We start from the raw sequence: 13,090 nt of genomic DNA, 5'->3' as shown, positions 1-13,090 counted from the left end.
GAGAGCCTGGGTTAGCAGCAACTACCATGGAAATAACACTTCATTGGGGGAATGGGTTGAGATTTATGCCTGATTTTCATGAGTAAGATTTGTTATGCATGTAACTGTCAGAGTAACTTTTTTAAGATTTAAACATAATCTTCATGTTGTTTATCATAACTATTTAAATAAAGGGAATATTTGAACAGCTTTTGACATTACATACCTTTCCTAAATACGTGATGTCTTAAATCTTAGTATTTGTGTTAATAAAATTGATTTGGCTGTAGTTTCTTCTCTGAATCTTACTTTCTGTATTTTTCAAATGCGTTCTTTTCTAGAGAAGAAACGGGTCTAAAGATAGCCTGATTGAAGAAAAATCTCAGATGTCTACAAGCAATCTGGCTGGAAAACACACAGCAAAAACAATAAAAACTACCCAAGCTTCACGCCTCAAGATAGAGACTTAATCCCAGTGAAGGGCTAGGGATGGGGGGGTGGGAAGGGTGTGTGTGCCACCTTTACTTTGAAACTGTGAATTATAATTATTCAAGTATCTTGGACCTGCAGAAGTGTTTCTTCAGAAGAAAATAATGGAGTCTGTTGCATCTTTTAAAGGTTTAACTACAGTATATTTGTGCCTAAGGGCCTTTTTATTTGGTAACTGGAAAGACAGTATTTTAAAACTTATTCACTTGATGCCATGTTTTCCTTCCTGGAAACTCCCAAGTTATCTTGTGTCTGCCACAACCAACACCAGATGCTTCGGTTCAAAGTTCTGGAATCCTGGACTGCAGCCGGCTAGCTGTGCAGTAGTACACCAAGTGGGATGAAAAGGTCCTTCCCAGCTCTGGGTGGATCTGCCTGCGCACAAATGCATGACTGAAGCATCGCTTTCACACTGCAGATATTTTTATTCACATGTTCTTTGTAATACCGTATTTTGTGGCATTAAGTTCCACCGATTATTTGCAAATGTTAAAAAAAAGTTTGTTAAGTGCTGCTTTTAATTTCTAGTGTCCTTGTGTTGTGCTTTCAGGAAAAAAAAGGCTATGTGTGGATTTCAGTTGACCTCAGCTTATAAATTCATGACCCTCTACCTGAAATGGTCCCTTCCAGTCTGCCTGGCTAATTCTCCCCAAATACTATTTCAGACGTTTCCTCTCTGCAGATGATTGCAGTCTACAGGAAAAACAGAAATACTCATGCAGGACATCTTTCATCTTCTCCTTACCCAACAGATAAGCCTCGCCATGGCTGCCATCAACCCTAGTCCTTCCCTTTCTCCTGTTCCCTCTACCTGTCCTCTCAAGCCCATCTCCTTCAGCCTTCTCCTCCCTGCTCTCTCCAGTACTAATATATTCAGCCGCTTCCTCTCAGCTAGACTACCATCTAAAAAAAGTAAGCCAACCAAATTTCACACCAACAAATTCTTCTCCAGCTACCACTTTTTTCTCCCATTCCAAGTTTCTTAAAAGGATAGGGGCTTCCCTGGTGGCGCAGTGGTTGAGAGTCCACCTGCCGATGCAGGGGACACGGGTTCGTGCCCCAGTCCGGGAAGATCCCACATGCCGCGGAGCGGCTGGGCCCGTGAGCCGTTGCCGCTGAGCTTGCGCGTCCGGAGCCTGTGCTCTGCAACGGGAGAGGCCACAACAGTGAGAGGCCCGCGTACCACCAAAAAAAAAAAAAAAAAAAAGGATTATCTGTCCACTAAAGTGGACCTCAAAAATCACCTTCATGTCACCAAATCCAAGTTAACTTTTAGGCTACCTTACAATATTTTGTTTCTTTCATGCATTTCCCATTGTTTCTACCATTCTGACTATCCTTTGCAGCTCACGCTGTTCTACCTCTCCAGCTGAGTATCTCAAATCTAGGCCCTCTTCCACTACCCCAGTGGATCTCATTTATTCCCAGTTTATTTCTATAGCTTAGACTAAAATCCAGTGTAGTACCAAGGGGTCACTTAGATTTCTAAGGCAATTCAAATAGAGCTAGTTGAAAATGCTGCTCCCCAGCTGGATTTGCAAATGTACAAGACTACACACCTAGCAGTCATTATGGACACATCCTTTATTACTAACTCCTATCTGCTATAAACTATCTCTCTTCCTTAACTTTACCACCACCCTGGTCCAAGGTGGTCATCTCTCGCATAGACAGTGGTAGTAGCCTCCAGTTGGCCCATCAGCACCCCTTTTCTTGCAAATGTGCATTTCCATCATGGATTTCCCCTTGCTTTATACAGAGCCTTAAGTGGTCTGGCCTCTTACCTGTTCAGCCTCATTTTGTAACACCCAGAGCCCCCATAATGGCCACCTTCAAGCCTCATTAAGCACTCAACTCTTACCTAAATGATGACACTTGGAGGGAAAGAAGCTACAATAGTCAGAAATCTGGACTTATGGTCATACCCATTTTTTTTTGCTCAAGGCCTCTGTACATGGCACGAGGTCAGCTTTGCCTTGCATAAATACTTACCTACCCTTAGTCCTAACTGCCTTCTCAGGTTTCCCTGACTGGGTCAAATCCTATCATACATGGAATTTGTCTCACGAAGTTTTCAATTGTGATGACATTTCCTCCATTTAAACAAAGGTAAGCTTCCAAAGGGAGGAACTGTGTTTGTGCACCATTGTGTTCCCAGCTCCTAGTTCAGTGCTTTCAATAAATATTTTGAATGCCCGAATATACTATTTGTTCTTTCCTGCAAAGTGAAGGCAGGAAAGAACTTTTAGCTTAAAAAAAAAAAATGCAGTAACATACAGCACACCTGTGACCTAGAAACCAAATAGTCTAATTCACTTCATCACGCAAGAGGCACTACAAGAAAGCACGTGTTTCTCCTTGGAGCCTAGCATAAGCCTATATTTCATGAGGCTATCAGTGATCGCTATCACTGAATGTTAATCTTAACAGCTGAGATTTAACATAATTTTGAAGTTGCTGGGAGAGGGAGGTACCCTCCCTATGATCCTTCAGTAAAAAAATTGCTATTTTCTGGCAGTTAATCACTTAGCACACAAACCTCCAAGAAGCACATTAAATTATTTTATTTATAGCCCCACTGTTTTAGATGTACATTTATGGACTATCCAAAAGCAGTATTTTTTTTAGCAATCCTGGAAATTTTAAATACTCTAAGCAATTCCCGAAGATCAAGTTGTCAAGTTCCTCACCGACGACATCCTAAAAAGAAAAATAAGGCACTCAATTTGACATTTACACGCACCACATCTTAAAAACTTTCAGTACATGCTTCTTCGTGGGATTAAGTTATGCACTTCTGGACTTTAAATGTCAACATAAAACATGCCTGAGATCTGGCAAGTGGTTTTTTACAATTCACATAAAATCATGTAAAGATTTCATGACAAACTGGGAAGAAGCTATCCCATTTGCAGTTAACTATTTGTTTACAGATGCGGCAGTACTAACACTAGTGAACCCTTAATAACTAATTAAACTAATACCCACTAGAGAAGACCCCCCAATCTAGAAAGATAAAATTCACATCACAAATAACTGCTGTATGACAACTTCTAATTCAAAACTATCACCCTACCTTAGGTCATCTTTGTGCTCCCAGATACTAAGTAGTCAGCTAGCAGCAGTCTATGCTTCAAGCGTCCATCTTTCACCTGAACAAAAATTAAAACCTATTAAGAGAAACATACACTTAACGTTGGCAGAATCAAAACCACATGTGTACATAATATAGGAGTATAACTGTTACTTGTGCAGCTCCTACACCAAAGATGTCAAATACTAGGGCAGGAAAAGGCTGCACAAGTGTTTGATTTACGCCTTTTTTGACACCTCATCCACTAGTTGCCAAAAGTGAACGGGCAACACAAAGGCGGCAAGAAAACCGCGTAAGGAATGCTGTGCGGCACAAAGCTGCGGTCCCCAAAACAGCTGGCTGAGATGAACTGTTGTGTTGATGACCTGGGAGAAGAACTAAGCCCAGCTCTACAGTTTCCTTTACGACTCAACATCCGACTAGGTAACGAACACCAAATTAACGTCTTTCAAATGGCTGAAACCTTAAAATTTCCAGGCAACTGATCTGTTATGCAGGAACATGAAAACTCGCCTGCAGAGCTGGTGATGGTCATTCGATTTCCGCCAAGTTCTGCGCCAGGACACAGTTATCAAGAACTAAATCTGAAATGGCACTTCTGCGATGACCTGATTTCCCACCGTGACAAGGTAGGCATACGTGCCGTTATACGGTGAGGCCTTTCCCTGTCACACGCAAGAAACCCCCGCGTCTATAAAAAATTCCCTGACATACAGTCGATGACCAATCGACCCCAAAGCCCTCATCCCCCGGCATGGGAACACAGACCCGGGGCCGCTTCTGGGCTTTCTGAGGTCTCACCGACAACGTGGCGGAGGCCAGACCAGGCCGCTGTCCTACACGCGTTCAGGAACCGGGAGCCTCGGACCCGGCCCGGCCGCGGCGCCAGCCTCACTAGGCTCAGGGCGGCCGCGCGCTCCTGCCCTGCGCCCCAGCCGTCGGAGGCCAAGCGGCCACAGGCCCGGGACCGTCCGAAACTCCGCCGCCGTACAGGCTGAAAGAGAGGTGAGGTTAGAAAGAACGTGCTGCTTTCCCACAATGCTTTTCTATGACTGGAAGGACCCACTGCTCGAGGCGCGCGGGGAGGACGGACTGTACCATCGGCCGCCGCGTCCCGGCGAGACGCCGCCGTGCGGCCGGAGGGCGAAGTGCCCATTGATGGGCCGAGGGGCGGGGCTGCCCGGGGAAAAGAGTTCTGAGGAGCGCGAGTTCGCTGAGCGCGGGGGCGTCGGGCGGGAAGCTTTTTCCGCGCCTCGCGCGTTTTTCCAGTGTGGATACCCAACCACCCCTCCACCCGGTGTTAAGAGCACACGGTCAGCGCTGAGCTGCGGGTGTAGCCCAAAAGACTTGAGACCTCGTGTTCTGGGAGAGGACAGACAGAGCTCACCGTCTCCAGCTGAGGAAGAGTAAGGTCATTAATTCCAGAAATATTTATTGAGTACTTACTGTGCTTCACGCTGTTCTAAATGCCTGAGAATCCGATGTGAATGAGGCAGAGTTCCTGTCTTACGTTCTAGTTGGGTGAGAAAGACACTAAACAGGTAACGTGGACACTGTTAAGTCCAGATAGTGTAAGGGCCAAGGAAACAAAGGAGGGGAAAATGTGATAGAGCCGTGCTGTCCGGTAGGAATCTCGTGTGAGCCACGAATGTCATTTTAAAATTTTAGAAATGCCACATTAAAAAGGAACAAGTTAAATTAAGAGGAACTCAACATGTTCTAAGTATAACCATTTCAACATGTGGTCACTATAAAATTATTAGTGATATACCTTACATTCTTATATGCCTACTAGGTTTTGAAAATCCAGTGTGTATTTTATTTTATTTTTTTAAGATTTATTTATTTATTTATGGCTGTGTTGGGTCTTCATTACTGTGCGAGGGCTTTTCTCTAGTTGCGGTGAACGGGGGGCCACTCTTCATCGCGGTGCGCGGGCCTCTCACTGTCGCGGCCTCTCTTGTTGCGCAGCACAGGCTCCAGACGCGCAGGCTCAGTAGTTGTGGCTCACGGGCCTAGTTGCTTCGCGGCATGTGGGATCTTCCCAGACCAGGGCTCGAACCCGTGTCCCCTGCATTGGCAGGCAGATTCTCAACCGCTGCGCCACCAGGGAAGCCCTCAGTGTGTATTTTATGCATCCAGTACATTTCATTTCAGACTAGTCACCTTTCAGGTGCTCAGAAGCTAGACCTTGGCCAGCGTGACTGGATCCGCGTGTGGAGCGCAAGGCGGCGTCCGAGGCAGCGGAAGAGACAGGCAGGAGCGAATGATGTAGGGCTTTGTACCTGTGGTAAGGAGTTGGAATTTTATGCTGGAAGTTTAGAATTGATTATTACCACCGAAAGAAAGCAGAGGTAGTTAATTACTTTCTTGCTGATAACCATAACTCCTTGAAGGGATAAAGACTGCGGTGATTAGGACTGTGTGTTAGTTAGCACCTGGGTCTCCTTGCACCTGTGAGTCCTATAGAGACTCACCCAGAGAGACCACATCCCAGCACCTTGTTTTGTTTCTTTGAAGCTTATTGCAGAAAGAAAGAGAGGGAGGGAGGGAGGGGAAGAAAGAGAGGGAGGGAGGGAGGGGAAGAAAGGGAGGGAGGGAGGGAGGGGAAGAAAGGGAGGGAGGGAAGGAGGGGAAGAAAGGGAGGGAGGGAGGAAGGAAGGAAGGAAGGGAAAGAAAAAGAAAGAGGGAGGGAGGAGAGAGACAGAGAGGGAGGGAGGAAAGAAAGGAAAAAAAGAGAGAGAGAAAGAGGAAAGAAAGAAAGGAAAGGAAGGAAGGAAGAAGAAAAGAAAAAGAAAATTCAAGCCCATAGCCCAGTGATCATCACACAAGGACTGGCCTCAATGATAACATCACTGTTGGGACAATAGGGACAGTGACCATACAGAAGTAAATGTGTATGATAATAAGGAGGTAAATAACTCTAAGTCCTTCATCAGGAATTATCTGTAACATCTGGGGAGAGGACAGGGGAATGACACCTCAAAGAGTGTCATTTGAATACACTGAAGGGTACCGTTTGAGGATTATATCAAACTTCAGTCTTGCCTTCTTGCTAGGGAAAGTCAGGGAGAGGAAATTTCCTTGGGCTTGAGCAGCCAGCAGACCTAGGTTTCGATCCAGCTCTTTGACGCTTGTGCTTTTGGGTATATGACCACCTCTGTAAGCCCAGGGTTCCTATTTTACATGATAATACCTTTACCTATGTACCACATAGGTTAGTTTAAAGAATTAAGGAAGGTTTGTTGAATTATCTCACACTGTATTGTACATAGTGACACCCAATTAATGACTCTCACGAGCTAGACTCTCCTTGTTGACTGCCACCCCAGGTATGGAAACTTCTTGGGTTGAGTTCTTAAGGAAGGGGGAACTATGCTGCCGTTTTTCTTTTAATGGCTTGCCATTTTGTTCCCACCCCATTCTTTCCTATCTGCCCCTTGTAACTCGTCCCTAAACTCTGGATGGTTCAAGAACAGATAGAGGGGAGGCATTTGTTTCAATTATTGGATAATGTTGGTGTTAGGAAATTAATTCTAAATTCTTCATCTTCCTGTCTGCTTTGACCTCACGTAGCCTGGGAAGGAAAATTCAGTAATTCAGCCAACACAAGCAGAAAGGACGTGAGAAAAGGGGGATATTTTCTACCCTGTTGGAGCAGAGGCGTTACGGAAAGATGTACAAAAGACATACAGTGTTAGTGCAAGCGTGGAACAGACCCAGTTTCCTTGTTCTGTATGGTAGGCAGACTAATGGTCCCTCAAAGGTGTCCACACCCTAATCCCCAGAACCTGTGAATGTGTTCCATTACATAGTAAAAAAGGGGCTTTGCAGATATGATTAACGTGAGGGACCATGAGATGAGGAGATAAAAAACGAAGAGGAAAAGTGGGGAGTCAGAGATGTGTCGGAAGAGAAGGCAGGAACGGGACTCAACCTCCCATTGTTAGCTGTGAAGATGGAGGGGGAAGATCCTTGAAGCCAAAGAATACAGACAGCCTCTAGAAGCTGGGAATGGCCCTCAGTTGACAGCAAGGAAACAGAAACTTCATTTCTGCAGCTGCATGGAACTGCATTCTGCCAACCACCTGAATGTACGTGGAAGCAGATTCTCCCCTGGAGTCTCCAGAAAAAAACACAGCCCTACTGATGCCTTGATTTTAGCCCAGTGAGACTCGTGACAGAATTCCAACCTACAGAGCTGTGATAATAAATTTGTGTTGTTTTAAGCTGCTAAATTTGTGTTAATTTGTTACGGCAGCAAGAGAATAATGCACCCTGTAAGGGATGGAGAGTGAGAGAAGTGGGCTGTTTTTCTTACCCCACTCCTTGTGCCATTCCAGTTTTCTCATCAGGAGCATAAGTAAGATTTTGCATATAAGCGGTGCACATTTCATTTTAAAGTGCTTAATCCATATGGGGTTGACATTTTGTTTATGTTGGGTGTTAGGGATCTGATTTAATATGCAATAGATATTAAATAATTTGAATACTTTTTATAATTTAGAAGCATTTGTAGATTTTCTTTGGATTTTCCCTTTAAACAATCATATCATCTGTGGAAGCTTTCTTTCTACTTATACTGTGTGATCATGCACACGTGTGTGTGTGTGTGTGTGTGTGTGAATGCTGAGACTAAGACATCTAGGGCAATGTTGACTAGAGTGATAATAGACATCCTTGTCTTGTTCACGGCTTTAAAGGAATGCTCTTAAAGTTTCAGCATGTATGTATGACGTGTATAACATTTTAATGCATTTCTTGTTGTTTATTGGGTTAGGGAAGTGCCCTATTTTTAGTTTGCTAGTAGTTTTTTTTTTTTAATCATGAGTGAATGTTGAATTTTATTAAATGTTTTTTTCCTGCCTCTATTGAGATGAACATAGGGTTTTTTCCTGCAATGTGTTTATGAGGTGAATTGCATTAATACATTTTCTAATGTTGAACCAATCTTACATTTCTGGAAGAAACCAAACTTGTCATTTCAAAAAATATTCTGTTTAGAATTTATGTTTACGGACAAGAGGGGACTGTGATTATCTTTCTCATACTGTCTTTGATAGTTTTGATATTAGAATTATACAGATATCTACTTAATATTAGTAATTTGTTTCTGAAAATCAGATGTTCCATGCAAAAATATTAATTGAGAGCCTATTGCCCTCTGTTTTAAATGGTAAAATTATAATGAGTTACTTGTTAACCCAAACCAATTTCCTAAAATGTAACTAAAATATAGTAAACAAACCTCAATTAAATAACAAACTATAACATTAGGCTGTAAATGTCTATAACTTTGCTTCCTGATCACCAAACAATATAGTTGTTAACAAATAGTTGCTTTGTCAGCAGTAACATATTCTCTTTCATTGTTACTGCTGTTCTCCTTGGTTTGCTTCTTTTTCATTAATCTTTAACATTTCCTCAGCTTTTTTGGTTCTTATAATACAAAACTAGGGGAAAAAAGGGTAATATGAAATATGAAAGGCACTATGGAAATGTGACAGAGAATGATTCACACTGAGGATGATACTTTAGTGCTTCTTTTATCACTACTGGCATCTATGTGAATATCCCCTTCATTGATATTCAGTGTGTTTTTTGATTTCCTGACACATGATGCTGAGAACATATTGCCAGTTGTGTTTGTAATGTAACTCAGGGCATTTCCCACACCTTTGTTGTTGTTGTTGTTTTTGTTGTTGTTACTGGTAAAAATGTGTTGAGTTTTGGGTCCTAAATATATTATTTCCTATATACGCTGTTGAAATGTTGTTTTGAATGATATATATGTTATATTATGTTGGAGTATTAAATACATGAGTTAATTTATTGGGAAAACATTAATCAGGGAAATGTTCTGAGGAGTATGCCTATACTAGCTTTATAAAATTAGTTGGAGAACTTTTCCTCTTCTCTGAAAAATTTAATGTCAGAATTAAAAAACAAACCTCGCTTTTAGAACTTTCTCGATCTAGTATTTTCTTTGCAGGAAGATTTTAAACTACTGAATTAATTTCTTTAATGGTTGTAGAAGCATTCAGGTTTTTTCTTTGGGCAGTTTTGGTAAGTTATCCTTCTGAGGAATGTATCCATTGTGCCGTGTTTTGAAATTTGTTGGTCCAGGAAGCACAGAGAGTCCCAAACAAGATCAGCCTAAAGAGGATCACACCAAGACACATTTTAATTAAAATGGAAAAAAGTGGGCTTCCCTGGTGGCGCAGTGGTTGAGAGTCCGCCTGTCGATACAGGGGATGTGGGTTCGTGCCCCGGTCTGGGAAGATCCCACGTGCCGCGGAGCGGCTGGGCCCGTGAGCCATGGCCGCTGAGCCTGTGCGTCCGGAGCCTGTGCTCCGCAACGGGAGAGGCCACAGCAGTGAGAGGACTGCGTACCGCAAAAAAAAAAAGGAACGTTAAAGAGAGGATATTAAAAGTAGCAATGGAAAAGCAACAAGTTTCCTACAAGGGAACTCACCTAGGGCTACCAGCTGACTTCAGCAGAAACTCTGCAGGCTAGAAGGGAGCGGCACGATATATTTAAAGTGATGAAAGGGAAAAGCCTACAACTAAGAGTACTCTACCCAGCAGAGCTTACATTCAGATCTGATGGGGACATGAAAAGTTTTATGGACAAGCAAAAGCTAAAAGTGTTCAGCACCACCAAACCAGCTTTATAAGAAATGATGAAGGGACTTCTCTAAGGGAAAAACAAAAGGCCACTACTAGAAATGTGAAAATTACAATAGGAAAAAGCTCACTGGTAAAGGCAAATATACAGTAAACATAGTTAATCAACTCTGTTGATTACAAAGCAGTAGGAAAGTTAAAGTACAAGTAGTAAAATCATCTATATCTACAGTGAGTAGTTAAGGGATATACAAAACAAAAAGTTGTAAGATATCATGTCAAAAACATTAATTGTAGGGGGAAGGGAGCAAAAAATGCAGTCAGCCCCTTGATATGTGTTAGATTAGAAGCCTACCCTCAGGTCATAGCTATCAAAGTATGCAAGTAGGCCTCTTTTCTGGAAAGACTGGGCAGGTTTCAGTCTGCTGGTTCTGTGCTGGGCCTGGGGGGTTAGCCATTGTGAGTCTGTGGGAGCCCTTTATGAACTATCTTTTAGATCTCTATGGCCTTGTAGGTCTTACGGATGCAAGCCCCACTGGTCTTGCGGGCACCTGTCTCTCAGGTGGAGGTCTTAAAAGTTGGGGCACCAGATTGGGGGTGTCTAAATCCCTCACTCCTTAGGAAGAAGCTGGGAGTAGTGAGTTCCCTCCCAGTTGGGTGTTGCTGCACCAGGGGTGGGGTTTATGGCGAGATTGTTTCTCAGCTTCTCCTACTTATCTTGATGTGGGTTTTTTCTCATTTGCCCATTGAGTAGGAGTCAGGTAGTTTCTGGATTTCCTTCAGAGGGAGTTGTTTCGTATGTAGCTGTTGATTCCATGTGTCTGTGGCAGGATGAGCTTAGGAGCCTCTTGCATTGCTATCTTGAGCCAGATCCTATACTGAGTTTCTAATGTCAATTATTAGAAATTATTTTTCTAGCATTTCTCTTTGGTTCTTTTTCAAAGATGTAGGTTACTTGTGATATCTTTTGTTCCTTTGTTAGGTACCCCCTTTTATTTCTCAAAAAGTATATTCGAGATTTATATTTAAATATAAACACACTCATTTAGATATTCTCAAGGTCAAAAATTGGCTTTGTCTTAACTGTTTCCACTCACTGTCACATGCTGTTTTCTTATAGGTTTACGTTTTGTTTTTTTTTTTTTTTTTTTTTTTTTTTTGCGATACGCGGGCCTCTCACTGCCGCGGCCTCTCCCGTTGCGGAGCACAGGCTCCGGACGCGCAGGCTCAGCGGCCATGGCTCAAGGGCCTAGCCGCTCCGCGGCATGTGGGATCCCCCCGGACCGGACACGAACCTGTGTTCCCTGCATCGGCAGGCGGACTCTCAACCACTGCGCCACCAGGGAAGCCCCGTTTTGTTTTTAAACTGTAAGCATATGTTCTTTGGAAACTAAGTTGTGATAATTATTTGGGTGTGTTCCTCTAGAAAAGATTTATGTATGGTGTTGCTAGGCATTTGGGGCACTTGATACCCTGGGAGCACTGTCAGACTGTCTCATCCATTCCACGTAGAATAGGCTGTGCTCTCTCCTGCATGAGGGAGGGCTGGTGTTAGTCACTTTCAAGGGAAACGTTTCCCCCATTTTGTCCTTCTTAATAATAAGTGGGTTAATTATCTCCACTATTTCTCTCTGTAGGGTGATTCACTCCCACCCCCGCACCGTACCTAATTCACTTACTGGGGGTGTTACCTTTCAGGGGTCACAACTTTATGCACAGGTCATTAGTTCTACTTTCCACTTGTTCAGGCCTGATGTCCTAACTCCCAACTGGCCCTATGAAGCCTAGCCGCAAGCCACCAGGGATAGGTAGGTAGATGTCCCAGGCAAATGCCAGCTCCAGGACTTACTTTGGGTTCATGCTATCTCTTATGTGTGGCCCCTGAGGACTTCCCTTATTTTTCAACCAACTCAGCCATGCATTTAGACAGATATTTTAAAATATTTTATCCAGCATTTTAAATTAATCTGAATTAGGGGATTTCTCTGCATGCCTCCTGCCACATTGCAGGCACAAAACCCAGTTTGAGTTTCTTCATCAATTTGTTCCTTGAAAAGTGGTCCAGCTTAAGAGCGTTGGAAGGCTTATCACTAAGCCTGTTTTTCTACTAACAAGCTATCTGTAAAGGTAATAATTCTTCCCTAAATAATTTATAATTTAGAGCAATTCTCACAAGAGTCTCTTTATTAAAGTAACTTGGTTAAATTGTTTGGGAACTTCACAAAATTATTCTGAAGTTCATTTGGAATAAGAAACTGATGAGAATAGACAGAAAAAATTTAGAAAAAGTAGAGTAATGGTGGAGGACTAACTCCTTACTTAACACTAAATGTTAAACAAATATTCTAAACTTAAATATTAAAACATTCTCAACTTTATAAGGTAATTAACTCAGCGTGGTATTGACACAGGCACTCACTGTCAATGGAATGGAAGATATAACTGATAACAGTTCGTGCTGTATGTTACATCTTAATGTGTCTTAAAGCAAGCATCACAAATCAGCAGAGAAGGAAGGGGCTTTGACTCACACCTGTCACTGGCAAGAGGGATTTGTCATTTTGGAAAAAAATAAGAATATTACTTGATATAAATCAAAATAAGGCCTGTGTAGTTTAAGGAATTAAATGGAACAAAAAATCAACTAATAAATAGGCTAAGTGAAAACATTCGTTTGATTGTACAAAGGATTTCCTAAACTTAACAATCAGCGGCAGTTTCTGGAAGAAACTGGTTACAAGGAATGGTGATGTAGTAGAGAGACTTTCCTAGTTTTGGCCATGAGAAAGTATTACCTTTCAAATTAATAAATTATCTTTATTTTAAAAAAATAAATGGAAGGAGTAAAACACTAATTGATAATCTTGATTTGGCAAAATTTAAAACTTCTTTATCTTCAGT

General features: G+C 42.4%; 1 protein-coding gene and 1 long non-coding RNA gene across 2 annotated transcripts in view; one reads left to right on the top strand and one right to left on the bottom strand.

The window, feature by feature from the left end:
- EPB41L4A (erythrocyte membrane protein band 4.1 like 4A) overlaps positions 1 to 449 on the top strand; it is a gene marked incomplete at both ends in the record, with an annotated part of 257,309 nt that extends 256,860 nt beyond the window's left edge. Inside the window, one exon of the mRNA XM_082837350.1 lies at positions 321 to 449. Coding sequence (XP_082693476.1) covers positions 321 to 449 — 129 coding nt within the window. The remainder of the gene's footprint in view (positions 1 to 320) is intronic.
- Positions 450 to 3,022: 2,573 nt separating this feature from the next.
- On the bottom strand, positions 3,023 to 4,564 carry LOC309958762. Its single transcript, XR_014326051.1, has 3 exons — positions 4,364 to 4,564; positions 3,545 to 3,620; positions 3,023 to 3,168 (listed from the first exon to the last, which is right to left on the bottom strand). It is a non-coding gene; the product is annotated as an uncharacterized lncRNA (long non-coding RNA).
- Between the last annotated feature and the right edge of the window lie 8,526 nt (positions 4,565 to 13,090).

The sequence above is a fragment of the Leucopleurus acutus genome (assembly GCF_964270905.1).
Source record: "Leucopleurus acutus genome assembly, chromosome: 3".
Classification (NCBI taxonomy): Eukaryota; Metazoa; Chordata; class Mammalia; order Artiodactyla; family Delphinidae; genus Leucopleurus; species Leucopleurus acutus.
This window is presented reverse-complemented; position numbering and strand designations above follow the sequence as displayed.